At 44.1% G+C, this 25,881-nt stretch overlaps 1 protein-coding gene across 6 annotated transcripts in view; it reads right to left on the reverse strand.

The window, feature by feature from the left end:
- Positions 1-25,881, reverse strand: part of egfl7 (EGF-like-domain, multiple 7) — a 28,945-nt gene that overhangs the window by 2,318 nt on the left and 746 nt on the right. Inside the window, exons 2-6 of one of the 6 annotated variants that reach the window (XM_064943126.1) lie at positions 8,405-8,643; positions 7,336-7,461; positions 3,060-3,172; positions 2,886-2,981; positions 2,409-2,606 (exon numbers count right to left, since the gene is read on the reverse strand). In XM_064943126.1, the coding sequence (XP_064799198.1) occupies positions 2,409-2,606; positions 2,886-2,981; positions 3,060-3,172; positions 7,336-7,461; positions 8,405-8,475 (604 nt within the window). In that variant the 5' untranslated portion in view covers positions 8,476-8,643. Of the gene's footprint in view, positions 1-2,408; positions 2,607-2,885; positions 3,173-7,335; positions 7,462-8,404; positions 8,644-24,917; positions 25,397-25,881 lie in introns of those variants that run through there. The other 5 variants (XM_064943124.1, XM_064943123.1, XM_064943122.1 and 2 more) reach the window with 5 other exon arrangements.

Raw genomic sequence — 25,881 nt, forward strand, 5'->3', positions numbered from 1 at the left:
ATGCACCGAATACAACAGGTGCGACCTTACAGTGAAATGATTACTTACAAGCCCTTAACCAACAATACTTTAAGAAGTTTCAAGAAAGAAGAAGTGTTAGATAAAAAATAGATAAGTAAAACATGTAAAATAAAAGTTACAAATATTCAACAGCAGCGGTAAAATAACAAGCCAGGCTATATCGAGGTAATATGTCCATGTAGGTAGAGTTGAAGTGACTATGCATAGATTATAAACAGAGAGTAGCAGCAGCATAAAAGAGGGGTCTGGGTAGCCCTTTGATTAGCTGTTCAGGAGTCTTATGGCTGTTGAGAAGCCTTTTGGACCTAGACTTGGCGTTCCGGTACCTCTTGCCGTGCGGTAGCACAGAGAACAGTCTATGACTACGGTGGCTGGAGTCTTTGCCAATTCTTAGAGTGGAACGGGTGGGAGAGAGTGCGATGGTTCATCCTTCCAATTCTATCTAAAGCTTAGTCTTGTGACATGTCTTTGAGATAGATAATGACTTCAGCATCTTACTCCGATCCTGCTCCAGAGTGATTCATAAGCAGACAGGGGGCCTCAGTCTCAGAGCTATGAAACAAATGGGAAGAGAACCACAAGCTGGCTGGGGAATTCAGTGCTAGGGGTGAAGCCGGTAACAAATCCATAACTTAAGACTGCAAAAGGGGCAGAGGATATGAGGAAATGACACACACACACTATGTAACTGGAAGAGAGGGCACTATGAATAAGACACACAGTCCATCATGACATGTTGTCCTGTATCAGTTACAAGACAAGGAGGGGTGAGCTAAGTTGGCCTGAGTCCAACCAGCCACCGAGTGTCTAGAGCTATGGGCTCAGAGCTGGGTACAAACCCCACGTCTCCCCCGGTCAGCCACGGAGCTAAGGCTGAGAACAACTCAATCTCTCCCAGATGTGGACAAGAGTCGAAAGGGAGGGGGTGGGAGGGAGGCGACCCCCAGCAGATGAAGTTGATGAAGCTGGAATGAGAGCGAAAGTTCCGGCCAAGAAGAGAGAGACCGAGAAGGAAGAAAAAAGATGGAGGGATTCAGACGAGAGCTGTTAAGGTCTGAGCAGGGCATTTATTCCCTTGTTTGTCTTGGTGATCTTCATCAACATCATACCTCAGCCTGGATATGAACAGTTCATGGATATAATAGGGCCATTAACCAAGACAATACTGCTGCTGATGTTAATGCTGCAGCAGCCTGCTGGCCTTCACTTTGTTGGCCAGGAGAACAGAACTGTACTGAGCCTGCACATATTCCCCCTGCGTCACCTTCACCAAGTACAATCTGTAATATCTGTTTTTTTACTGCTGTTTTTCCCTCTTTGTGTAGTTTAGTGTGTAAGACAATCTATCCTGTATATCTCATCTCTATCTAGACAGACAGACACAAGGTAGAGGAAATGATTAGTCTTTCTTTATGTGTGTACTGTATTGCTCATCGTACTACAGTTTACTGACTAACAGTCTGAGAGAAATGGGAATTTCTTTGGGTTCCATCCAGCCACTTCTAGACATGGGAGGTTGTTTTAGCCTGTTGCTGAGTTACGCCAAACAAAGCACATCTATGGGAGCTGGTTTTTCCCTTTTCTTCAGTGATATGCAGCAGTTTAGAGAATAGCTTGAGTGTGTGAAAGTGTGGGAGAGGAGGATGTTTCACTGGATACTAAAGGAACGTTTTGGAATGGTAAGAAGTTTTCCTATGTTAAAGATGGGGAAGAAAGGTCTACATCAGGGATGGGCAACTGCCCCCCACCTGTGGATAATTAGAATAGTATAACAACTTCTAGCTTAAGGCCCCTGGCCCCAAAAGCCTCGGGCTGGCTCTGACTGCATGTGTGGGTATGGAACGTGACCCACGAGCCACTGCGGCCCCTCATGATGAGTTCCAACTTTTTGTGGCCCCCACCCCCATCAAAGCTGCCCATCCCTGGTCTACATCAAACAGCTAGCTGATGTTCAAACAGTGGTTTGCAGCATGGTTCATCAGGTCATACCATACTGTACATGACCACAAACTGTTGGTTGCTGACCGCAGTTGGTCTATCAATCGTTGTTTATACTGGTTATCAGTGTGGTCCATCTGGTCATAACATACACCACACCTTGTTGGTTGTTGACTGCATGCGGTCCACTTTGCAGTGTTCACCAGTCTCAGTGCATTATTACTCACGGTACGAGTAGAGTTTGGCATAGCGCGTACCAAAAGTAATAATGGACCAAGAGCCTGGCTGTGGTCCTGTCTGTCCTCTTCTTCACTCCCATTGGAGGCTTTGCTGAAACAACACACACACACACACACACACACACACACACACACACACACACACACACACACACACACACACACAATTGATTATCATGTCTGCAGATAAAGATAATGGTGGAGGTGTACCTGTATCACTGGAGGGGGTGCTGTGATTGTTTGCTGCTTCTTGACTGGGGTGGGTGGAAGAGGCAGGAGGAGGAAGGTTCTCACAGGAGTGTGTGTCTCCTGCCAGCCTGTAGCCCTCTCTACACACACAGTGGTAGCTGCCTGCCATGTTCACACACTGATGAGAACAGGGCTGCTGCTCACTGCACTCATCCACATCTGACAGAGAGAGGGAGGAGAGACTGGGTGTCATTGATATTGTTAGGGTTAGAATTACGTTAAGGGTTAGGAGCTAGGGTAAGTTTTAGGGTTAAGAACTAGGGTAAGTTTTAGGGTTAAGAACTAGGGTTAGGTTTAAGGTTATAAAGGTAAGAGTACAGGCTTAGCGAAAATAGGATTTTTAATGGGACTGAATTGTACAGCTATCCACAAGCTTAGCTGTACAAGACTGTGTGTACGTGCAACGTACTGTGTGTACGTGCAAGAGCGTGTTTGTACCTGTTTGGCAGTGACGACCCATCCATCCCAGAGGACAGGCGCAGTGGTTGGGTCTTAAACATGTTCCTCCGTTCACACAGGACTGGTCACACACCGCTGGAGAGGACAGAGAGAAATAATCAAAAATGAACATGCACACATACGGGATGCTAGGAGAGTGTAAACCCCAATTACCTTGGTTACAGTTGTGTGAGTGGAGTCGTCGCCAACCCGGGCAGCATTCTGGGTAAGAGTGTGAGACTGGCACTGCTCTGGTCACCTGACGGTACGCCACCCTGTACACTGTCCTGGAGAAACACACAACAGAAAGTTACAGCTAGGTCAGACAAGGTCTTTACTGCCCACACAGAGACACTTAAATAGGTTTGAGTGATGATTCTGAGAACCACCGTGTGCGTGCAGAGCTCCTAGAGTTTTCTCCTTGTCAGCAGACATGGACACACAGGTATATTAGGCTGGACCATGGACCAATGGTTACCAAGTGTGTGTGACAAGAGGGGGAGGATGTGGAAAGGATGGCAGGGAGTGAGGTTGACACCAAGCCAGTTCTGGGTTCCGCTGTTTCACTGAAATCTGCTGAAATGTTTCCTGGCATTGTCCTCAGAGAGAAAAAGGGAAAGAGAGCAGGAAAGAGAAAAATAGCCTCACAAAAGATGTCTCACAAATTAATCAATAACATCAGTCTCATGGTGGGAAGAAAAGTTTATAATTATGGTTGTCGGCTGGGAGCAGTCTGCTGCGGAGAGAGAGAGAGAGAGAGAAAGAATGAAAGAGTGCGTAAGCACAGAGGGAGAGGTTGTCCAAGATAAACACAGCAGTGGTCTCTGTGGGCTGGCTGTCCATTTCCCGTAGTTACACAAATTGCTTGATATTTATATTCCACCAAAATATGTACCGCCATTACCCACTTCTGTGTATGAGTATGATATGAAAGAGAGACTTAGAGAGAGGGGAGGGGGAAAGAGGGAGTGAGCCAGAGAGAGACAAAGGGGGAGAGAAAGAGGGAAAGCGCGAGAGAGACATGGAGGCGGGGGGTAGAGAGAGAGATGAACAGAGAAAGCGATACAACAGAGAGGACAGTGGTAGCGAGGACAGCGGCAGGTCTTCACCTGGATGGATGAGACTCCTCTGTCAAAACATATCAGGAGCTGTCTACATCTTCTGTGTCAGAGATGAATGTATTGCCTGGTGTTGGCTGAGGTCAGACTGTATAGACAATGCTAAATATGTGGTCCTCTGTAGCTCAGTTGGTAGATGATGGCGGGTTCTATTCCCATACATACACAAAAAAACAAAGTCGCATGACTAATAAGTCTGCTAGCAATAGCAATATTGACAGTGATAGCGATAGAGATATTGGTAGTGATATTGACAGTGATAGCAATATTGACAGTGATAGCGACATTGACAGTGATAGAGATATTGGTAGTGATATTGACAGTGATAGCGATATTGACAGTGATAGCGACATTGACAGTGATAGCGATAGAGATATTGGTAGTGATATTGACAGTGATAGCGATATTGACAGTGATAGCGATAGAGATATTGGTAGTGATAGCGATAGAGATATTGGTAGTGATAGCGATAGAGATATTGGTAGTGATATTGACAGTGATAGCGATATTGACAGTGCTAGAGATAATGACAGCGATACCGACAGTGATAGCGATAGAGATATTGAAAGCTATATCAATATTGACAGTGATAGACACATTGCCAGTTATAGCGATAGAGATATTTACAGTGATCGCGATATTGACAGAGATAGAGATATTGACAGTGATAGAGACATTGACAGTGATAGAGACATTGACAGTGATAGCGATATACAGTGCCTTGCGAAAGTACTCGGCCCCCTTGAACTTTGCGACCTTTTGCCACATTTCAGGCTTCAAACATAAAGATATAAAACTGTATTTTTTTGTGAAGAATCAACAACAAGAGGGACACAATCATGAAGTGGAACGACATTTATTGGATATTTCAAACCTTTTTTACAAATCAAAAACTGAAAAATTGGGCGTGCAAAATTATTCAGCCCCCTTAAGTTAATACTTTGTAGCGCCACCTTTTGCTGCGATTACAGCTGTAAGTCGCTTGGGGTATGTCTCTATCAGTTTTGCACATCGAGAGACTGAAATTTTTCCCATTCCTCCTTGCAAAACAGCTCGAGCTCAGTGAGGTTGGATGGAGAGCATTTGTTAACAGCAGTTTTCAGTTCTTTCAACAGATTCTCGATTGGATTCAGGTCTGGACTTTGACTTGGCCATTCTAACACCTGGATATGTTTATTTTTGAACCATTCCATTGTAGATTTTGCTTTATGTTTTGGATCATTGTCTTGTTGGAAGACAAATCTCCGTCCCAGTCTCAGGTCTTTTGCAGACTCCATCAGGTTTTCTTCCAAAATGGTCCTGTATTTGGCTCCATCCATCTTCCCATTAATTTTAACCATCTTCCCTGTCCCTGCTGAAGAAAAGCAGGCCCAAACCATGATGCTGCCACCACCATGTTTGACAGTGGGGATGGTGTGTTCAGGGTGATGAGCTGTGTTGCTTTTACACCAAACATAACGTTTTGCATTGTTGCCAAAAAGTTCAATTTTGGTTTCATCTGACCAGAGCACCTTCTTCCACATGTTTGGTGTGTCTCCCAGGTGGCTTGTGGCAAACTTTAAACGACACTTTTTATGGATATCTTTAAGAAATGGCTTTCTTCTTGCCACTCTTCCATAAAGGCCAGATTTGTGCAATATATGACTGATTGTTGTCCTATGGACAGATTCTCCCACCTCAACTGTAGATCTCTGCAGTTCATCCAGAGTGATCATGGGCCTCTTGGTTGCATCTCTGATCAGTCCTCTCCTTGTATGAGCTGAAAGTTTAGAGGGACGGCCAGGTCTTGGTAGATTTGCAGTGGTCTGATACTCCTTCCATTTCAATATTATCGCTTGCACAGTGCTACTTGGGATGTTTAAAGCTTGGGAAATCTTTTTGTATCCAAATCCGGCTTTAAACTTCTTGACAACAGTATCTCGGACCTGCCTGGTGTGTTCCTTGTTCTTCATGATGCTCTCTGCGCTTTTAAAGGACCTCTGAGACTATCACAGTGCAGGTGCATTTATACGGAGACTTGATTACACACAGGTGGATTGTATTTATCATCAGTAGTCATTTAGGTCAACATTGGATCATTCAGAGATCCTCACTGAACTTCTGGAGAGAGTTTGCTGCACTGAAAGTAAAGGGGCTGAATAATTTTGCACACCCAATTTTTCAGTTTTTGATTTGTTAAAAAAAGTTTGAAATATCCAATAAATGTCGTTCCACTTCATGATTGTGTCCCACTTGTTGTTGATTCTTCACAAAAAAAATACAGTTTTATATCTTTATGTTTGAAGCCTGAAATGTGGCAAAAGGTCGCAAAGTTCAAGGGGGCCGAATACTTTCGCAAGGCACTGTAGATATTGGTAGTGATATTGACAGAGATAGAGATATTGACAGTGATAGAGACATTGACAGTGATAGCGATAGAGATATTGGTAGTGATATTGACAGTAATAGCAATATTGACAGTGCTAGAGATAATGACAGCGATACCGACAGTGATAGCGATAGAGATATTGAAAGCTATATTAATATTGACAGTGATAGAAACATTGACAGTGATAGCGATAGAGATATTGAAAGCTATATCAATATTGACAGTCATAGAAACATTGACAGTTATAGAGATATTGAAAAAGAGAGATATTTACAGTGATCGCGATATTGACAGTGATAGAGAGATATTGACAGTGATATCGACAGTGATATCGATAGAGATATTGACAGTGATAGCGATAGAGATATTGACAGTGATAGCGATAGAGATATTGGTAGTGATAGCGATAGAGATATTGACAGTGATAGCGATAGAGATATTGACAGTGATAACGATAGAGATATTGGTAGTGATAGCGATAGAGATATTGACAGCGATAGAGATATTGACAGTGATAGCGATAGAGATATTGACTGCGATAGAGATATTGACTGCGATAGTGATATTGACTGCGAAAGCGATATTGACAATGATAGTGATATTGATAACGATAGAGATATTGACTGCGATAGCGATGTTGACTGCGAAAGCAATATTGACAGTGATAGTGACAATGATAGTGATATTGATAACGATAGAGATATTGACAGCGATAGAAATATTGACAGTTATAGCAAGAGATATTGACAGAGATAGAGATATTGACAGTGATCGCGATATTGACAGTGATAGAGAGATATTAGTAGTGATATTGACAGTGATAACGATAGAGATATTGACAGCGATAGAAATATTGACAGTTATAGCAATAGAGATATTGACACTGATAGAAATATTTACAGTGAGAGATATTGACAGTGATAGCAACAGTAGTGGTCATGAGAGTCATGGCTGTGTCACTTACTTGTAGGTGCTACAGAGGCGGTGCCCCTGACATAGGGTGATGTAAGGTTTGTGAACGGGCTGGACGAACGACTCGGTCGTCGTGATGACACTGCTGTGATGAATATCTCTGCCACACACCCTCCTCCTGCAACACACACGTAGGAACACACAGGTGAGATCACTCACACAGGTAGAGACTAGTGAGGTATTCTTTGGAACATATGAGAACTGTGGGTCCGATTCCTGGGACCACCCATATGTAAAAAGTAATGCATGCTTGACTGTTAAAAGCATCTGCTAAATGGCATATATTATATTAAAGTAGGATTGTCTTTGCTGTCATCAGTCTGTCACTGTGTTAGGTTTAACAGCTAGCTCCACTCCAAGTCATGAAATTCAACATAATCACAATTCTTTATCGTCAAATTAACAATTTGCTTAATGTTGGAAATGAAATTACTGACATGAATCGTAATGGTTTAAAATGTGAAATTACACCACTTACTCTTGATTACCTCTGAAGCATTCACATATAGAATGTGCCGTGTCAGGGGGCAGTTTGAGACTGGGTTTAAAACCTGCTGTGGTGGTCTCTCTTAACCAGTCTGAGAACTAATCAGTCCGTCAAGCATTTTAACCCTCAGTTGATGACGTGACCTCGGTCTCTGTGTCAGTGGCAGTTAACTGACATGTAATTGATGCTGACTGGCCAATGTTATCGCCACTGAACCTGTCTTGAGTTTAGAGTCACCTCTAACCTTTCATCACCCTTTGATCTTTTGTAAGGGTTGTAGTTTGTTTTCTTCTCTGGCCAAATCAACTGAGATCTCAAAGAACCTGCATCTCCATAGAGTTGACATCGGTCTAATACAACATGTCACCGTCGTAAATGTTTAACTGTTATCTGGACTACCAGTATACATTTACTCAGGGTGAGAATGCCAAGTGAAACAACTAACCATTCTAAATATATAGCCCCCAATTAACTCCGTAAATTATTGGTGTGTAACTGAAGCTAGAGGCCCATGTAACCGAGCTATCCCAGGGACCAATAACAAACACAAGAAATGGAATGAGGGAGCTGTTACCCGTGGAACTGTGGAGTGGCCGTAACATGGAGGATGAAGAGCGAGGAGGAGAGGAGGAGTGTTTGGTACATGTCTCCCTCTTCTTTCTCACTTCCACTCGCTCTTTCCCTCTTTCTCTCTCTCTCTGTCCAATGGGAGAAGAAAGGAGGATGAGGGGAAGGGAAGAAGGGCTGTGGCTATGTCTCTCTCTCTGATGTTAGAGCCTTGTTTTAGACTTCTAGGAGGAGGATGCCAACTACCTGTAGGTACACAGAGAGGGACAAAAACAGAAGTTTGGATTCAGGAAGTGAAGAGTAACTTCTGTTCACTCTTTTCATGCATTTCCACTTGACGTTTCCACTCGACTTGTGATGCACAGACGATCCGGGTTTGAATCCCAGTCAGTCAAATCAACATCTAACCTTTTAGAGAAACCATGATAGAAAGAAGTTCACTGAGTTCTCACATCAGAGGCAGTACTAGCTTACTTCTCCACTCTCATAGCTGATGTGGAAGGCTTAAGTGTTACCCCCATTTATAAACACTCAAACAGAATCCATCTCCAAACAACACTCCAAATATCAGTTCCCACACCATTCCAGAAAACATACTTACTGCTTGACTTGAACCTCAAATCAAGTTCTGGAGTGATAGTGTAACATAAAGAGCAATGGGTTATGTAATACTTTAAGTTAAAACAGATGATGTACATACTGTTTTAATTAGAGGTCGACCGATTACTCTTGCCTAGTAAAATAAAGGTAAAATCGGAATGGTCGATTAATTAGGGCCGATTTCAAGTTATCACAATTGGAAATCGGTATTTTGGGGCGCAGATTTTTTTTGCCAATTTTTATTTTATTTTTATACCTTTATTTAACTAGGCAAGTCAGTTAAGAACACATTCTTATTTTCAAGGATGACCTAAGAACGGTGGGTTAACTGCTTTGTTCAGGGGCAGAACGACAGATTTTCACCTTGTCAGCTCGGGGGATCCAATCTTGCAACCGTACAATTAACTAGTCCAACGCAATAACAACCTGCCTCTCTCTCGTTGCACTCCACAAAGAGTGCCTGTTACGCAAATGCAGTAAGCCAAGGTAAGTTGCTAGCTAGCATTAAATTTATATTGTAAAAAACAATCAATCATAATCACTAGTAAACACATGGTTGATGATATTACTAGATATTATCTAGCATGTCCTGCGTTACATATAATCTGACTGAGTATACAAGTATCTGACTGAGCGGTGGTAGGCAGAAGCAGGCTCGTAAACATTCATTCAAACAGCACTTTCGTGCATTTTGCCAGCAGCTCTTCATTTTGCATCAAGCATTGCGCTGTTTATGACTTCAAGCCTATCAACTCCCGAGATGAGGCTGGTGAAACCGAAGTGAAATTGCTAGCTAATTAGCGCGCGCTAACTAGAGGGACGGAAGCTATACTGTTTCACTGGCAATACTAAAGTGCCTATAAGAACATCCAATAGTCAAAGGTTAATGAAATACAAATGGTATAGAGGGAAATAGTCCTATAATAACTACAACCTAAAACTTCTTACCTGGGAATATTGAAGACTCATGTTAAAAGGAACCACCAGCTTTCATAGGTTCTCATGTTCTGAGCAAGGAACTGAAACGTTAGCTTTCTTACATAGCACATATTGCACTTTTACTTTCTTCTCCAACACTTTGATTTTGCATTATTTAAACCAAATTGAACATGTTTCATTATTTACTTTTTTAATTGTTTTTAATTTTACTAGGCAAGTCAGTTAAGAACAAATTCTTCTTTTCAATGACGGCCTAGGAACAGTGGGTTAACTGCCTGTTCAGGGGCAGAACAATAGATTTGTACCTTGTCAGCTCGGGGATTTGAACTTGCAACCTTTTGGTTACTAGTCCAACACTCTAACCACTAGGCTACCCTGAGGCTAAATTGATTTTATTGATGTATTATATGAAGTTAAAATAAGTGTTCATTCAGTATTGTTGTAATTGTCATTATTACAAAAACAAAAATACAACAACAAAAATTGGCCGATTAATCGGTATACACACACAGAAAGAGAGAATTAAAGTCAGAGACTCCGTACGACTCGCTCTGTATAATAAGAAATGTGCCAGTGATTAACATACCAGCACTGACATTAATTTCACTTCACAGCAAATGACTCAACATTTACATTAGGGTTGAATGGCGGGAACCCGGTTCCCGAGATTTACTGCCCAAAACCACTTCCTTTTCCCAGGATAAATAACGATGACAAACCAGCAAATTATAATAAATGATTTATATGAACAGCATGGCGTGAAAAGTGAACTGTTAAATTATACAGTGCCTTCGGAAAGTATTCATCAACGCTCAGGGTGGGGATAGACAGCCCATCTCAGTATGGAGCATAGTTCACAATGCATGTAGACCTATCATCTCATCATCGCTCTCCTTAAAAAAGGCTCCTTAGCTCTTGGAGTCACATGCAGGAAAAGCTAGACTAGAATAGCTTGCTGGACATCATTTTTTATACCAATAGACTATTCAACGAGGGACGGAAGCTCTTGTTTGCTGAATGTTAAATACAGCAGCCAATAGAACAACTCATGGGTAGTTTGAAAGAAGAGTGAACACGTGATGGTGGTAGGCTATAGCAGTTATTTATTCAGACCCATAACCATTCAATGTTCGTGTAGAGAAAGCCTTCTGCATCTAATTCTAGTCCTATATTATTCAAGGATGTCATTAGAATGATGGAGATAAGGACAACAAAACGTATTTAATTTAACTGTTGAAAGCGAGGAAGGAATGAAGCGACAACAGAGAGAGAAAGAGGAAGTAGGCTAATAACATTAGGGGAAATATTCTGAAAGGTATGTATGCGTCAGCCTACTAATTATACAAATAGGCCTTATTATGTTTCAAAACTAAAATCCATTTTGCTAGCCTATACTTGTAACTTTTTAGGCCGCATGTGCTACAACAGAATCGCATGTTCTCTCCCTGCTTTATCATGGATTGAACAATGTGTGTAATTCCAGTCATATAATCCAGTAAAATACAGTACTTATTATTTATTGATTTATTTGCACCACACAGTAATATAGTCCACACTCAAATAAATAAGCCTACTGGAGCTAGTTTAATTTATTTACCCAAGAGCGCATATACAGCGGGGCAAAAAAGTATTTAGTCAGCCACCAATTGTGCAAGTTCTCCCCCTTAAAAAGATGAGAGAGGCCTGTAATTTTCATCATAGGTACACTTCAGCTATGACAGACAAAATTAGAAAAGAAATCCAGAAAATCACATTGTAGGATTTTGAATTAGTTTATTTGCAAATTATGGTGGAAAATAAGTATTTGGTCACCTACAAACAAGCAAGATTTCTGGCTCTCACAGACCTGTAATTTCTTCTTTAAGAGGCTCCTCTGTCCTCCACTCATTACCTGTATTAATGGCACCTGTTTGAACTTGTTATCAGTATAAAAGACACCTGTCCACAACCTCAAACAGTCACACTCCAAACTCCACTATGGCCAAGACCAAAGAGCTGTCAAAGGACACCAGAAACAAAATTGTAGACCTGCACCAGGCTGGGAAGACTGAATCTGCAATAGGTAAGCAGCTTGGTATGAAGAAATCAACTGTGGGAAGACATACAAGACCATTGATAATCTCCCTCGATCTGGGGCTCCATGCAAGATCTCACCCCGTGAGGTCAAAATGATCACAAGAACGGTGAGCAAAAATCCCAGAACCACACGGGGGACCTAGTGAATGACCTGCAGAGTGCTGGGACCAAAGTAACAAAGCCTACCATCAGTAACCGCCAGGGACTCAAATCCTGCAGTGCCAGACGTGTCCCCCTGCTTAAGCCAGTACATGTCCAGGCCCGTCTGAAGTTTGCTAGAGAGCATTTGGATGATCCAGAAGAAGATTGGGAGAATGTCACATGGTCAGATGAAACCAAAATAGAAAAAAAAACTCAACTCGTCGTGTTTGGAGGACAAAGAATGCTGAGTTGCATCCAAAGAACACCATACCTACTGTGAAGCATGGGGGTGGAAACATCATGCTTTGGGGCTGTTTTTCTGCAAAGGGACCAGGACGACTTATCCGTGTAAAGGAAAGAATGAATGGGGCCATGTATTGTGAGATTGGTGGCTGACTAAATACTTTTTTGCCCCACTGTATGTATTGGATAACAGCACAATCATTTGGGCTTTTTTGGGTCTTCGATCAAAGCTCTAATCAAATCCAGACATAGGTTTATTTATATGCTTTATCAGAATGATTTATTTAGAATGACCTTTCCAGTTTTGGCGAGAAATAGCGAGTTACCCAGAAGAAAAGTGATTTATTCTCGGGATGAAACAATTGTAAAAATACCGGGAAAATAATTTAACCCTAATTCACACAGGTCATATTTTCACTCTATTATTATATATAGCTATGTACTTTCCCTTTCGTTTGTTACGTGACTCCAGTTTCCCTACCACAGCTTTTTGTATGAACGGCAGAGCCCTTCATCTTGAAAAGCTTAACGTAATCAACCCATTTATTTATATAACGATCCCACGATTTTATGAGTTGTTTAAAATAGATTTGATTGTGCTTCCCTGGTGGGTGATTTTAAACATGGCTGTCGTAAAAGTGAATGAGTTCAGACAACAGGTAGCAGCAGTAAGGGGGTGCAGTAACCAGATGTAGCACGTTGGTGGTTACTATAACCCCTCCGCTCAGAACACTGTTTGCCACTGACTGTAAGATGTTTTGAGCCATGTTTGTGCTTCATGCTGAGTGTCTGAGATTGTTTGTCGGGTGCTCGGAGCGGTAGGTTGTGTGTGTGTGTGTGGGTGTAAACATTGACCATGCTCTCTCTGCTGGGTTAATGTTGGGTTAATGTTCCCTGCTAACCAACATCCTGTGGACTCCTCCGACACTGCACCCCTAAGGTCCCTGGATGATTAACCCATCACTCCCCACCACAGCCAGGCCCCAGGGAGAAAGGTGGCATCACGCGGTGTCCCCCAAATGCCACCCTATTTCCTATATAGTGCATTACTTTTGACCAGGGCAGATAGGGTTCTGGTCAATAGTAGTGTACTATGTAGAGAATAGAAGAATTAGAATCCCTCACTAGCTTTAAGCACCAACTGTCAGAGCAGCTCACAGATTACTGCACATAGCCCACCTATATTTTAGCCCAAACAACTACCTCTTTCTCTACTGTATTTAATTAATTAATTTATTTTGCTCCTTTGCACCCCATTATTTTTATTTCTACTTTGCACATTCTTCCATTGCAAATCTACCATTCCAGTGTTTTACTTGCTATATTGTATTTACTTTGCCACCATGGCCTTTTTTTTTTGCCTTTACCTCCCTTATCTCACCTCATTTGCTCACATCGTATATAGACTTGTTTATACTGTATTATTGACTGTATGTTTGTTTTGCTCCATGTGTAACTCTGTGTCGTTGTATGTGTCGAACTGCTTTGCTTTATCTTGGCCAGGTCGCAATTGTAAATGAGAACTTGTTCTCAACTTGCCTACCTGGTTAAATAAAGGTGAAATAAATTAAATAAATAAATAAAAATAGGGTGCCATTTGGGACAGCCATGGAGCCAACAGGGCAAATCAAATCAAATTTTATTTGTCACATACACATGGTTAGCAGATGTTAATGCGAGTGTAGCGAAATGCTTGTGCTTCCAGTTCCGACAATGCAGTAATAACCAACAAGTAATCTAACTAACAATTCCAAAACTAATATCTTATACACAGTGTAAGGGGATAAAGAATATGTACATAAAGATATGAATGAGTGATGGTGCAGAGCAGCATAGGCAAGATACAGTAGATGATATCGAGTACAGTATATACATATGAGATGAGTATGTAAACAAAGTGGCATAGTTAAAGTGGCTAGTGATACATGTATTACATAAGGATGCAGTAGATGATAGAGTGCAGTATGTACGTATACATATGAGATGAATAATGTAGGGTATGTAAACATTATATTAGGTAGCATTGTTTAAAGTGGCTAGTGATATATTTTACATCCTTTCCTATCAATTCCCATTATTGAAGTGGCTGGAGTTGAGTCAGTGTGTTGGCAGCAGCCACTCAATGTTAGTGGTTGCTGTTTAACAGTCTGATGGCCTTGAGATAGAAGCTGTTTTTCAGTCTCTTGGTCCCAGCTTTGATGCACCTGTACTGACCTCGCCTTCTGGATGATAGCGGGGTGAACAGGCAGTGGCTCGGGTGGGTGTTGTCCTTAATGATCTTTATGGCCTTCCTGTAACATCGGGTGGTGTAGGTGTCCTGGAGGGCAGGTAGTTTGCCCCCGGTGATACGTTGTGCAGACCTCACTACCCTCTGGAGAGCCTTACGGTTGTGGGCGGAGCAGTTGCCGTACCAGGCGGTGACACAGCCCGCCAGGATGCTCTCGATAGTGCATCTGTAGAAGTTTGTGAGTGTTTTTGGTGACAAGCCGAATTTCTTCAGCCTCCTGAGGTTGAAGAGGCGCTGCTGCGCCTTCTTCACGATGCTGTCTGTGTGAGTGGACCAATTTAGTTTGTCTGTGATGTGTATGCCGAGGAACTTAAAACTTACTACCCTCTCCACTACTGTTCCATCTATGTGGATAGGGGGGTGTTCCCTCTGCTGTTTCCTGAAGTCCACAATTATCTCCTTAGTTTTGTTGACGTTGAGTGTGAGGTTATTGTCCTGACACCACACTCCGAGGGCCCTCACCTCCTCCCTGTAGGCCGTCTCGTCGTTGTTGGTAATCAAGCCTACCACTGTTGTGTCGTCCGCAAACTTGATGATTGAGTTGGAGGCGTGCGTTGCCACGCAGTTGTGGGTGAACAGGGAGTACAGGAGAAGGCTCAGAACGCACCCTTGTGGGGCCCCGGTGTTGAGGATCAGCGGGGTGGAGATGTTGTTGCCTACCCTCACCACCTGGGGGCGGCCCGTCAGGAAGTCCAGTACCCAGTTGCACAGGGCGGGGTCGAGACCCTGATGACGAGCTTGGAGGGTACTATGGTGTTAAATGCCGAGCTGTAGTCGATGAACAGCATTCTCACATAGGTATTCCTCTTGTCCAGTTGGGTTAGGGCAGTGTGCAGTGTGGTTGAGATTGCCGTGTCAGTGGCACTGTATTGTCCTCAAAGCGGGCAAAAAGTTATTTAGTCTGCCTGGGAACAAGACATCCTGGTCCATGACTGGGCTGGATTTCTTCTTGTAGTCCGTGATTGACTGTAGACCCTGCCACATACCTCTTGTGTCTTGATGTGTGTGCGTTCAAGCGTTTACAGGCAGCCACACAAAGTCAAACAGACTCCCACTATATGAATGAAATAAGCCACCAAAGTGTAAGAGAGTTTGAAATAGAGATATAGAGAAATGAGATAGAGATAATCGATAACTAGGGTCCAGGGTGTTTAATTATAAGCGATATCTCGGACCCAGAGTGCCTTCTGGTCTATAATAATCTCTAACTAGCGCCCAGAATGTTTCCTGGTAAATAATAAGCTATAACGAGGGACCAGAGTGTTTCCTAGTCAATGACAAGCTATAACTAGAGCCCAGAGTGTTTCAATAATAAGCTACATCGAAGGTCCAGAGTATTTCCTGGTCTATAATAATCTATAACTAGGGCCCAGAGTGTTTCAATAATAAGCTATAACTAGGGCCCAGAGTGTTTCAATAATAAGCTATAACTAGGAACCAGAGTGCTTCATTGTCTATAAATATCTATAACTAGGGCCCAGAGTGTTTCAATAATAAGCTACAACTCGGGTCCAGAGTGTTTCCTGATCTATAATAAGATAGAACTAGGGTCCAGAGTGTTTAATTATGAGCTATGAGCTAATTATGAGTGTTTCAATAATAAGAGCTTCTGGTCAGCGGGGTGGTGGCACCGGGATCCTCATCTCTCCCAAGTGGTCATTCTCTCTTTCTCCCCTTACCCATCTGTCTATCGCCTCCTTTGAATTCCATGCTGTCACAGTTACCAGCCCTTTCAAGCTTAACATCCTTATCATTTATCGCCCTCCAGGTTCCCTCGGAGAGTTCATCAATGAGCTTGATGCCTTGATAAGCTCCTTTCCTGAGGACGGCTCACCTCTCACAGTCCTGGGCGACTTTAACCTCCCCACGTCTACCTTTGACTCATTCCTCTCTGCCTCCTTCTTTCCACTCCTCTCCTCTTTTGACCTCACCCTCTCACCTTCCCCCCCTACTCACAAGGCAGGCAATACGCTCGACCTCATCTTTACTAGATGCTGTTCTTCCACTAACCTCATTGCAACTCCCCTCCAAGTCTCCAACCACTACCTTGTATCCTTTTCCCTCTCGCTCTCATCCAACACTTCCCACACTGCCCCTACTCGGATGGTATCGCGCCGTCCCAACCTTCCCTCTGCTCAAACCTTCTCCAACCTATCTCCTGATTCTGCCTCCTCAACCCTCCTCTCTTCCCTTTCTGTATCCTTTGACTCTCTATGTCCCCTATCCTCCAGGCCGGCTCGATCCTCCCCTCCCGCTCCGTGGCTCGACAACTCATTGCGAGCTCACAGAACAGGGCTCCGGGCAGCCGAGCGGAAATGGAGGAAAACTCGCCTCCCTGCGGACCTGGCATCCTTTCACTCCCTCCTCTCTACATTTTCCTCCTCTGTCTCTGCTGCTAAAGCCACTTTCTACCACACTAAATTCCAAGCATCTGCCTCTAACCCTAGGAAGCTCTTTGCCACCTTCTCCTCCCTACTGAATCCTCCCCCCCCTCCTCCCTCTCTGCAGATGACTTCGTCAACCATTTTGAAAAGAAGGTCGACGACATCCGATCCTCGTTTGCTAAGTCAAACGACACCGCTGGTTCTGCTCACACTGCCCTACCCTGTGCTCTGACCTCTTTCTCCCCTCTCTCTCCAGATGAAATCTCGCTTCTTGTGACGGCCGGCCGCCCAACAACCTGCCCGCTTGACCCTATCCCCTCCTCTCTTCTCCAGACCATTTCCGGAGACCTTCTCCCTTACCTCACCTCGCTCATCAACTCATCCCTGACGCGCTGGCTACGTCCCTTCCGTCTTCAAGAGAGCGAGAGTTGCACCCCTTCTGAAAAAACCTACACTCGATCCCTCCGATGTCAACAACTACAGACCAGTATCCCTTCTTTCTTTTCTCTCCAAAACTCTTGAACGTGCCGTCCTTGGCCAGCTCTCCGGCTATCTCTCTCAGAATGACCTTCTTGATCCAAATCAGTCAGGTTTCAAGACTAGTCATTCAACTGAGACTGCTCTTCTCTGTATCACGGAGGCGCTCTGCACCGCTAAAGCTAACTCTCTCTCCTCTGCTCTCATCCTTCTAGACCTATCGGCTGCCTTCGATACTGTGAACCATCAGATCCTCCTCTCCACCCTCTCCGAGTTGGGCATCTCCGGTGCGGCCCACGCTTGGATTGCGTCCTACCTGACAGGTCGCTCCTACCAGGTGGCGTGGTGAGAATCTGTCTCCTCGCCATGCGCTCTCACCACTGGTGTCCCCCAGGGCTCTGTTCTAGGCCCTCTCCTATTCTCGCTATACACCAAGTCACTTGGCTCTGTCATAACCTCACATGGTCTCTCCTATCATTGCTATGCAGACGACACACAATTAATCTTCTCCTTTCCCCCTTCTGATGACCAGGTGGCGAATCGCATCTCTGCATGTCTGGCAGACATATCAGTGTGGATGACGGATCACCACCTCAAGCTGAACCTCGGCAAGACGGAGCTGCTCTTCCTCCCGGGGAAGGACTGCCCGTTCCATGATCTCGCCATCACGGTTGACAACTCCATTGTGTCCTCCTCCCAGAGCGCTAAGAACCTTGGCGTGATCCTGGACAACACCCTGTCGTTCTCAACCAACATCATGGCGGTGGCCCGTTCCTGTAGGTTCATGCTCTACAACATCCGCAGAGTACGACCCTGCCTCACACAGGAAGCGGCGCAGGTCCTAATCCAGGCACTTGTCATCTCCCGTCTGGATTACTGCAACTCGCTGTTGGCTGGGCTCCCTGCCTGTGCCATTAAACCCCTACAACTCATCCAGAACGCCGCAGCCCGTCTGGTGTTCAACCTTCCCAAGTTCTCTCACGTCACCCCTCTCCTCCGCTCTCTCCACTGGCTTCCAGTTGAAGCTCGCATCCGCTACAAGACCATGGTGCTTGCCTACGGAGCTGTGAGGGGAACGGCACCGCAGTACCTCCAGGCTCTGATCAGGCCCTACACCCAAGCAAGGGCACTGCGTTCATCCACCTCTGGCCTGCTCGCCTCCCTACCATTGAGGAAGTACAGTTCCCGCTCAGCCCAGTCAAAACTGTTCGCTGCTCTGGCCCCCCAATGGTGGAACAAACTCCCTCACGACGCCAGGACAGCGGAGTCAATCACCACCTTCCGGAGACACCTGAAACCCCACCTCTTCAAGGAATACCTAGGATAGGATAAGTAATCCTTCTCACCCCCCCCCTTAATGATTTAGATGCACTATTGTAAAGTGGCTGTTCCACTGGATGTCAGAAGGTGAATTCACCAATTTGTAAGTCGCTCTGGATAAGAGCGTCTGCTAAATGACTTAAATGTAAATGTAAATGTGTCTGAGCCATTGAATTGAGATTCTACTTTGTCTCTATACTGACGCTTAGCTTGTTTGATAGCCTTACGGTAGGAATAGCTGCACTGTTTATATTCGGTCATGTTACCAGTCACCTTGCTCTGATTAAAAGCAGTGGTTCGCGCTTTCAGTTTCACCCCCGAATGCTGCCATCAATCCACGGTTTCTGGTTAGGGAATGTTTTAATCGTTGCTATGGGAACGACATCTTCAACGCACGTTCTAATGAACTCGCACACCGAATCAGCGTATTCGTCAATGTTGTTGCCTGACATAATACGAAACATGTCCCAGTCCACGTGATGGAAGCAGTCTTGGAGTGTGGAATCAGCTTGGTCGGACCAGCGTTGGACAGACCTCAGCGTGGGAGCTTCTTGTTTTAGTTTTTGTCTGTAGGCAGGGATCAGCAAAATGGAGTCATGGTCAGCTTTTCCCGAAAGGGGGGCGGGGCAGGGCCTTATGTGCGTCGCGGAAGTTAGAATAACAGTGATCCAAGGTTTTGCCCGCCATGGTGGCGCAATCGATATGCTGATACATTTTAGGGAGTCTTGTTTTCAGATTAGCCTTGTTAAAATCCCCAGCAACAATGAATGCAGCCTCAGGATGTGTGGATTCCAGTTTGCAAAGAGTCAAACAAAGTTCGTTCAGAGCCATCGATGTGTCTGCTTGGGGGGGAATATATACGGCTGTGATTATAATCGAAGAGAATTCTCTTGGTAGATAATGCGGTCTACATTTGATTGTGAGGAATTCTAAATCAGGTGAACAGAAGGATTTGAGTTCCTGTATGTTTCTGTGATCACACCACGTCTCGTTAGCCATAAGGCATACGCCCCCACCACTCTTCTTACCAGAAAGGTGTTTGTTTCTGTCGGCGCGATGCGTGGAGAAACCCGTTGGCTGCACAGCATCCGAGAGCGTCTCTCCAGTGAGCCATGTTTCCGTGAAGCAAAGAACGTTACAGTCTCTGATGTCCCTCTGGAATGCTACCCTTGCTCGGATTTCATCAACCTTGTTGTCAAGAGACTGGACATTGGCGAGAAGAATGCTAGGAAGTGGGGCACGATGTGCCCGTCTCCGTAGTCTGACCAGAAGACCGCCTCGTTTCCCTCTTTTACGAAGTCGTTTTTTTCGGTCGCCGGCTGGGATCCATTCCGTTGTCCTGGTTGAACGGCAGAACACAGGATCCGCATCGTGAAAGTGATATTCTTGGTCGTACTGATGGTGAGTTGACGCTGATCTTATATTCAGTAGTTCTTCTCGACTGTATGTAATGAAACCTAAGATGACCTGGGGTACTAATGTAAGAAATAACACGTAAAAATAACTGCATAGTTTCCTAGGAACGCGAAGCGAGGCGGCCATCTCTGTCGGCGCCGGAAGTAGACGGGCGGTCTGGATGATGAGGCCCTAAGAGACCATATAGCTGGTTTAGTGGTTTTATCTGAACCCCTGATCCACCCTAAAACCCTGGACATTATTATAGCTCTGTTATATTGTCTATTGACCCACACACACACAGATACCAAGGCGACACACACACACATGCATACACATGACGCGCATGTACGTACACACACACACACACACAGACAGATCCTGTGTGAGGCCAGGGTGGACTGGCCCGTCTCTCAGAACATAAAGTGAAGATAGGTCTACCTCCAGCTCTGTCCCATAATCTCTTCCTAGCTCCCGTTCCACTCTGTTAAATTGATGGAGAACTATAGCAGGAGTTTGATAACCTTCTGAAGAGCTGGGGGTACTCTGGTTCTGAATTTTGATTTAGCCTCCAAGATGGCACTACAGTTAACCTGGGATACATCCCAAATGGCACCCTATTCCCTATATAATGCAACACATTTTTACCAGGGCTCATAGGACTCAGGTCAAATGTAGTGCACTATATAGGGAATACGGTGCCATTTGGGATGCAGAAGCAGACCTGGAGTTGATCCTATATAGGCCAGGGCCTTGGTTCTTGCTGTAGCCAATAGCATAACACTAATGTTACCCTGGGGGGTTGCTCTTAGCCTTGGGTTAGCGGCTAGCCTGATAGGAAACAAAGAGTTAGGCTGCGTTGTAAATGTCACCATACTTTAGTTTTGACCAGAGCCCCATGAGCCCAGGTCAAAAGAATACACTATATAGGTAACAGGGTGCCATTTGGGACATAGACAGAGTTAGGCTGGAGGTGCCGCTAAGCCCTAGCTGACAGCGTGCATGTCTCTCAGATCCTCTATTGGCTCTACGCCCAGAGAGCAAACACGCAAACCTTACACAGCTTGGGTTCATTCACAAATCGCCACAGCAATAGTACAGTACAGCATAGCTCCAGTCTGCTCTTATCTTTAGAGTAGATCAAGTGCAAATTTTAAGTATCAAAAAAGACCTTAAGGTGTGCAGCTATCACAGCCTTGCTTCCTGACAAAGTGCCTGGTGTGGTTTGAGAACATCATAGCCAGCAGCTGTGTTGCCGATGATTAGATTGTAGTTAAATGTAAGGTTGTGAGACTGGCTACTGCTGGCAATAGTCGGAGTCATACTCCCACAAGGAATATATAGTACATGTAACAACCTCTGGCTGAGATATAGGTGGATGATATCAACACGTAATTGAACCTACAACCTTGTTGGTTACATACAATCTATTTCTACAGACAGTATCCTCTCTAATAGAAACATATTAAGCCAATCAGCCAATGCCTGGGTTCACTCTCCCTGCACAACAGACACAACATGACACTCACTTCCACAGGTGATAAAGCACCATATAGGAAAGACCTTTAGACAATAAAGACCCATAAAAAATGTTTTCCCTTTACCCCATACTCCAATATCAGTGCCCCCCTTCCATCCCCCTTATCTTTGCTGTGTCCCAGGTGAGCCCACCTAGGCAGAGGTCCATGCTGACAGACAGACAGACAGACGATGATAGTGGCTGGGGGCTGTCTATCTGTCTAAGTATAAGTCTGCGGAGTGAGGCTCTGTGAATCCCTGTATGGAGGATATCTCCCTAATGGCTTCAGACAGTGGGATCAGCTGACAACACAACATGCCTGTCGGGGGGTTACCAAGGTCGGGCCCAAGGAGGGGTTATGGACGGTGGGTTGGGTGGGGGAAGAGACGAGCACATCTGTGCCTGAGGGTTCCTCCCCTGTGAAAAGAGAGAGGGGATGGTAGGGGAAGGCAGGTAGCCTAGCGTTTAGAGCAGTGGTGGGCAGTTCCAGTCCTTGAGGGCCTGATTGGTGTCCCCGTTTTTCCCCAGCCCCAGCTAACACAGCTGACTCCAATAATCACCTAATCATGATCCTCAGTTTAGAATGCAATTTGATTAATCAGCTGTGTTTGCTAGGGACGGAGAAAGTGTGACACCAATCAGGCCCTCGAGGACTGGAGTTGCCCACCCCTAGTTTAGAGCATTGGGCCAGTAACTGAAAGGTTGATAGTTCGAATCCCGAGCCGACATGGTGAAAAATCTGTCCATGTGCCCTTGAGCAAAGCTCTAAACCCTAATTGCTCCAGGGTTGCTGTTGATATTAGCAGACCCTGGCCATGACCCCACTCCCCTTTCGGAGTTGGGATATGTAAAAAACACCAAGGTTGTGGGTTCAATTCTCAGTACCAGTACAGGGGAAAATAAATGAAAAATGTATGCACTCACTACTGTAAGTTGCTCTGGATAAGAGTGTCTGCTAAATTACTCAAATATAAAAATGGGAAGATTGGGCAGGATAAGGGTAGGTCAAAAGTCACTGCCGTTTCCATGTTCAGATAAAGTGTATGTGTTGTAAGATGAAGAGCACACACCTCTGTCTTCCTGAATGGATTACCTAAGAGAATTATGTCATACCCCTGGGGATCTGTGAGAGTGCATGAGGTGGGGATTTGACACTGGCAGAATCATAAACCAATGCCATTGACTGAGACATAATGTGTATCTTCCCTGACTGCATGGAGCCCTAAAACACACACAGTTCACACTGAGTTCATCTTCAGTACACACGATCTAACCACAACTCTCCCCAGCCGAGAACACAGTACTCAAATCAGACCTGGCCAAACAAAACAAAACTGAACAGCTTCACCTGGACCGATAAATGGGTTAATTGCTCAAATCCTCTGAACTCTAACCTGGACTCAGGGTATTTCGTATTATTCTGTACGTAAATTCAAGCCTCTCCATTTAATGTGATACATTACGTTTCATGTGGTCTGTATTAATTTGTGGCTGTTCATTGGCCATTTCATATGAAATGTTCCGAATTACAATTTGTATTATATGTTACGAATTTGCAAAACGTTTGATATGTTATGAATCTAGCTAGGTGGCTAACATTAGCTAGTTAGCTAATATAATCTAGGCTAGGGGTTAGGGTTAAATTTAGGAGTTAGGTTAAAGGGTTAAGGTTAGGGGAAGGGTTAGCTAAGAAGGTTAAGGTTAGGGTTAGTGCAGTGTTGTAAAGTACTCCAGTAAAAATACTTTAAAGTATTACTTAAGTCATGTTTTGGGGTATCTGTACTATACTATTTACATTTTTGACAAATTTTACTTCATTACATTCCTGAAGAAAGTAATGTACTTTTTACTCCATACATTTACCCTGACAACCAAAAGTACTAGTTTGATTTGGAATGCTTGACAGCACAGGAAAATGGTGCAATTCACGTACTTATCAAGAGAACATCACTACTGTCTATGATTTGGCGGACTCATTGGAGTGTGCTCCTGACTATCCAAAATTAAACATGTAAAAAATCGTGCCATCTGGTTTGCCTAATACAAGGAATTTGAAATGATTTATACTTTTACTTTTGATACTTAAGTATATGTAAAATCAAATACTTTTAGACTTCTACTCAAGTAGTATTTTTCTGGGTGACTTTCACTTTTACTTGAGTCATTGTCTGTTAAGGTATCTTTACTTGTACTCAAGTATGACAATTAGGTACTTTTTCCACCACTGGGGAAGGGTTAGCTAACATGCTAAGTAGAGAGAAAGGTGCTAATTAGCTACAATGCTAAAGTTGTCTGTGATGAGACTTGAACTCACAATCTCTAGGTGGTTAGACATTTGCGTTATCCACCCATCCATCCACCCTGACCAACCACCCTAATTTCGTTTTTGCCTTATGTAACCATCTGTCTTATGTAACCTTACAAAATCTAACATATTTTACTAATTTGAGTGTCCAGGATTTACGTTTACTATGTTACATCTAGTCTATGAGAAGAGGCTGTGAACTCAGGTAAATATTGATCTAGTTGAGATCTTAAAATATTGTTATTGATGCTAATGAGCTTGGTATTCAAAGTAAACAACAGCTATCCCAACACTCAATGGACTGAACATGCCCTCATTGCCCTGGTCTAGTCCAGGGTTTCCCAAAGTCGGTCCTGGGGCCTACCCTGGGTGCACGTTTTGTTTTTTGCCCTAGTAAAGTTGGTTACTTGAACCAGCTGTTAAGTGCTAGGGCAACACTGGTCGAGTCAATGCATCATTATAGAATTAAGCAGTTGGCACATGCGACACATTTCTTACAGTGGCCAACAGACGGCAGTGTTTTACAATACTTTCGTCATTAGATCACACACCGCAAACTTGCCTCTGAGCCAGAGATGCTCTTGCTCTTCTTTCTATCTCACTTTCGCATACACATACGCACGTATATACACGTATACCCACTTATTCTCAGTAGCCTACAACATAATGCAAAAGTTACCGATATTAATAATAGTCAAAGTATAACAAGCTTAGCCTATAGAAATGATATCATTGATATGGTCATATCAAAAGTAAAAGTGAGCGGATCGTACGCATTGGCTATATAATTCATGTGCGCAATGGGCTGAAATTGAATGAAAACGTGCAACTTACAAGTCTGATATAGTAATTCCAATGTGCTCCTTGTAATTTAGTGAAATGAAGTGATACTCGTTTTCACTTTTAAACTTACAACTGTTCCATGTGCAGCTAAGTAGCAACGCACTGTTCCCTTGTCCAGAATGCGAAATGTCTAGCAAAACGGAAAACCTCGGTCAAATCCACTCGCTATGCTAGTTAGTAACCCAGTGAGCGTTTCCCTTTGAGTCGTCTTGTGTTATAGCCTTGTAGTAATATCTCTCTGCCAGTCCAGATGCAGGTTCCGTCTCCGTGAGTAGCCTACAAACCTACTAACTGTCAAAGTGCGCATGGGGGGTACCCGCGGCAGCACCCCCTCCGGCTCGAGCCAGCTGGGTATCTCGCAACCGCGACGGGTCGAGGGGGACTCCCCGCGTTGCGTTACTACAAAGAGATTTCCCTTGAATTTATTTGTAGGCTATTTATTACAAGCGCAATCGTGGCCAAGAGCGAAAGAACCTGGAGTTGCATTGGAGAAGGATAATATGGTTTGGGCGTCTTTTGAAAATACTGGGCTACTGTAGCCTGTAACAGGTCCTAAAAATAGCATCATCCACATTCATATTTTGTTGTCCATTTCTAGCAGAGCTATTGATAGCCTAGGCCTACCAGGGAAAATGACAACCAAATGGGCAGAGACCTCAATTCAACGTCTAATTCAGGTTGGTTCAACATAATGTTATGAAACAGCAGGGAGCAGGTCTCGATTCCTCGACCTTCTAGCCCGAGGTCCGGGGCGCTGTCGACTGTGCCGCAAAAGCGTATACGTGCGGCAGAGACGATTTCAGCGCTTATAAACCCAGGGTCGTTACAATAATTTCATTAGGTTGAATCACGTTGATTCAGTGTTCAGTGGGAATTTTCTCATCAAATGTGATACATTTTGTTGAAATATGCCACCTTTCTAAATAGATTGTTAAATGTAGGCTAATTGTTGTAG

The sequence above is a fragment of the Oncorhynchus masou genome, chromosome 28 (assembly GCF_036934945.1).
Source record: "Oncorhynchus masou masou isolate Uvic2021 chromosome 28, UVic_Omas_1.1, whole genome shotgun sequence".
Taxonomy (NCBI): Eukaryota; Metazoa; Chordata; class Actinopteri; order Salmoniformes; family Salmonidae; genus Oncorhynchus; species Oncorhynchus masou.